Below are 3592 nucleotides of genomic sequence, written 5' to 3' on the forward strand. Positions count from 1 at the left end.
TTGTTACCTGCATCATCATCAAGGATGGCTTTGCCCCTCTGAGTTTTCTTTTTTTAATATTCTATAATTTTAATGTTTAGTCTCCCCCACCACCACCCCCCCCCCCCCCCCCCGGCGGTGTGGGGGTCCAAATTTGACCTCAAGAGAGGAAGAGAAGAGGGCTGGGGATTTAAAAGGGCACAAATAATTGTGCCTTCTGTACAGTGAGAGAATATATATTTTTAATTATTATTATTATTATGATTTGTAATTAGTTATACACTCACCCAATGAATTTTGAACCTACAACCTTACCCTCCACTTTGGCAATTTAGGTGTAAGGCCTTCATCCTTAACTTCTTCAACATAATTGCTCTGCATATTAGTGAGTGTCTAAGTGCCTCTGTGTGTGTGTGTGAGAGAGAGAGAGAGAGAGAATCAAATACTAAATAAGTTGAATAACAATTGCCACAAAGAGCACTCAATCGGATCTCATGGGATAGGTAATTTTAGAACAATTGGCCTGGAAACTTTAAAGATGAGCTTGATTAACAAACTTAAGGCATAATAAAATGAAATTAGAAAAAAACTATAAATATTAAAAAAAGAAGACCACTGACCTATTCATTATATCAAGATTATTACAAGTGTTGATATGTTTAAACTTTACCATGTCATGGTGTCCCACCCCAAAAAATCAGCACTGAAACCTATATACAATCTAATTACCTTCGTCCAAAACTTCCCATAACTTTTACTAATGTACTTCAGCGGTGCTTGTAAAACGACAAGGTCAAGATCAGTGTTAGAGTAAATTTTACAGTTGTATTGTGATAACTCATTGTCACTTTGAAATGAACCCCAAACTTATTGATTTACCAAAATCATGTGCTAATCAGTTCCAATTCATTCCTCTGATGCACGCAAGCAAATCTTCTCAAGTTCTGTCGGCCAATCTTCTCCAAGTATCTGGGGATTCAATTCCATTGCAACCCGGAAGTCTGAAATGGATGCAGGCATAGGCTCGCTTTGTTTTTGTACATATCTCACAGGCCACATCCCATTTAAACCAGGTACAGGAGGACTATGTCGTTGGTCTATGTGTTTGTGTACAGACCTGGAACTAGCAAGTTCCAAACAGGGCTTTATCAATCTCTTCAGATAAACTTCAAGGCCATTGTTCAACAAGTTGGCACAGTCCACCGAGATTTTTAATCCCTCCATCTCCAACCTCTGCTCCAATCTGCTCCTCAAAGAACTGGTATCAGGTAGCTCGCCACTGTTCTGACAAGTCTCAGTAAAAAATGCAGATGCTAATCCATTACATAACACTTTTCTTGTCCCTCTGGTATTTAAGGGGATACCAAGTGGAGCTCTAACAGGGCTCCTACTATAAATGCTTGGGCTTCCAGCAGCTTGATCAACTTCTTCCCCATCTTCCACAGAACCAGGGGGTCTGCTACCCAAAGAAAGCAGCTCTGTAGTACTTTGCTGTTCTTGAAACTTGGGGATTGAATCTTCACAAGCAACACTATGGTTCTTCCCATGAGGCCCAAGAGGACTTGGCCGGTCCCTACACTTGCGATCACGAAAAGTTGGGGTCCTCCCCTTTCGAGGCGACTGCGGAATATCTCGGCATAGTGGCTGAACACCACTTCTTAGATACCCATTTGCCACTTTAACACCAAAAGAACCTTCTACTTTGTCATCCCTTGATGGGGGAGTCTTTGCAAGGCATGCATTTTTTATGATTGATCTGATGAGATGATTATGAAGCCGAACATTTTCTCTCCCAATTTTGTCAATGCAGAGTTTATTGAAGTCAGATTTGCTAATCTTAAGACCAAAAAATCTTGCCAGCAGATCAAAATACTCCTCTGCCTTCGGGCGCCCCAGCTTCCTTTCAATCTGAGACTTTATCTCTAAAGCGTCTATTCGAGCAAAATGCTGAACAGCTGGCATTTTGGTTTCCGAACGCCTCACTATCATCAAAACCAGAATTTCAGCCAGATACCCAAAAGACAAAAACCCTATTCAAATCTAAATTACCCTCTCAGTCCACATCCTAATTCAAAAACTCAAAAACCCTTTTAACTTCAACGGTCTTTTTTTATTAGCAAGTCAATTTCAGGGAACAAAGTCAACATTGCCTACTGGCTTAAACTGAATTACTGAAACTTTAACCAAAAAAACCCAGATTGTAATTGAGCTGAAAAGGAAATTACCTAACTTTAAACATACAATTCTTTCAATTACAGAGTAAACTTAGAAGGGCAACTATAACATACAATTACAAACAGCTTTCACTGCTCAACATCGATCTCACATTAAAAAAACCATAAATTTTACTAAATTAAGCTTTTTTACATACTTTTAAGTAAAATTTTCGAGTTCCAAACAAGACCCAGTTGAGAATTTGATCAGAAAAATAAAAAACCCAGGAAAGCAATTAACACAATGAACCCAATAAACCAAGAAAAAATAAGTAAATTAAAGAAAAGGAAAAAAACCTGAATTCAAAACTGAGGGATTGAATTTGCTTGAGCTTCAATGTAGTCACTGTAATTCTTGGATCACTTCCTCATAAGTCTACTTTTACGAGAAAGAAAGAAGGAAAAATTAGGGCTCGTAATCGTAGGCAAAGGCAACGAAGAGGGCCACTTTTCCTTTCGGAAGGTTCTTTAAGTCACAGGAGTCAAAGGGCACGTGCGTTTATACAAGTGTGGATAGCTGAGGATGTTTGGTTTCGTTGTTTCTTTGGTGTTCCAATCATCATAGGATTTTTTTACACAGTACTTTGAAGTCACACGTACACACACAACACAAATGCTTGGCCACTACCCAGCAGCCACCAAATTTTATTTTTTGTGTTTCCGAAAAGTGCATAAAAATTTGATGGTCACAACTCACACGATTCAGAAGTCAAAAGCACTTCCAAAGTCAATGGGTCAGGATGAAGCCTTTAAAGCTGTTCGGTTGATTTGTTTTTGAATTTTATAAGTTAATTTTATTTCATTTCAAGTTCCTTTGTTTTGATGTTAAATATTTACATGAATATATTTTACACATATTATAATGTTTGTTTTATTGTAAAATAATTTGCAGTTAACCGTAAAACTCAAGCAAGAATACATAAAATATTTTACACTCAAACAAAGGGTAAAACATTTTACATATTTCTCTCAGCTTGTTCTCTCGCTAATTTGCTACAAACCACCCTTCTTATACAACCACACAAAAAGACCATCAATTGATGCCACCCATTTGAGCCACCCACAATCGTCAATGTTGACCCTACCAATCGCCATCATTGGATTTCGAAAGGGAAAAAAAGTGGGTCAATGGAACAAGAAGTGAACATTTCAGGAGAGAAAGAAAGTAGGCCGATGGGGTTTGGGCTCTGTTTTAAAAACTAGACCGAACCAGCCAATTAAAATGGGAACTGAGCATCAGTCCAAACCAGTCAAAAACCAGGTTGAACGGGGAACTAGGGGCAAAATTGGTTTCTTGATAGTTCTAGTTTTTAAAACCATAGGTTTAGGGTCCAACTATTTGCTTTGGTGAAGTTTAACTTTGGACTTTGGTGGACGAGAGAGCATTTGTTGCAGGTTTA

At 38.3% G+C, this 3592-nt stretch overlaps 1 protein-coding gene across 1 annotated transcript; it reads right to left on the reverse strand.

Moving 5' to 3' along the window:
* Positions 1-577: 577 nt before the first annotated feature.
* Positions 578-2680, reverse strand: LOC126732880 (uncharacterized). The gene is made up of 2 exons (XM_050435929.1): positions 2490-2680; positions 578-1961 (listed from the first exon to the last, which is right to left on the reverse strand). Exon 2 carries the CDS (start codon positions 1939-1941, stop codon positions 886-888), a length of 1056 nt encoding a protein of 351 aa, XP_050291886.1. The 5' UTR covers positions 1942-1961; positions 2490-2680; the 3' UTR covers positions 578-885.
* Positions 2681-3592: the final 912 nt, after the last annotated feature.

This window comes from Quercus robur, chromosome 6 (genome assembly GCF_932294415.1).
Source record: "Quercus robur chromosome 6, dhQueRobu3.1, whole genome shotgun sequence".
NCBI lineage: Eukaryota > Viridiplantae > Streptophyta > Magnoliopsida > Fagales > Fagaceae > Quercus > Quercus robur.

Excerpts from the sequence above, each read along its gene's own strand:
- LOC126732880 (XM_050435929.1), bottom strand. The coding sequence starts at position 1,941 with ATGCCAGCTGTTCAGCATTTTGCTCGAATAGACGCTTTAGAGATAAAG.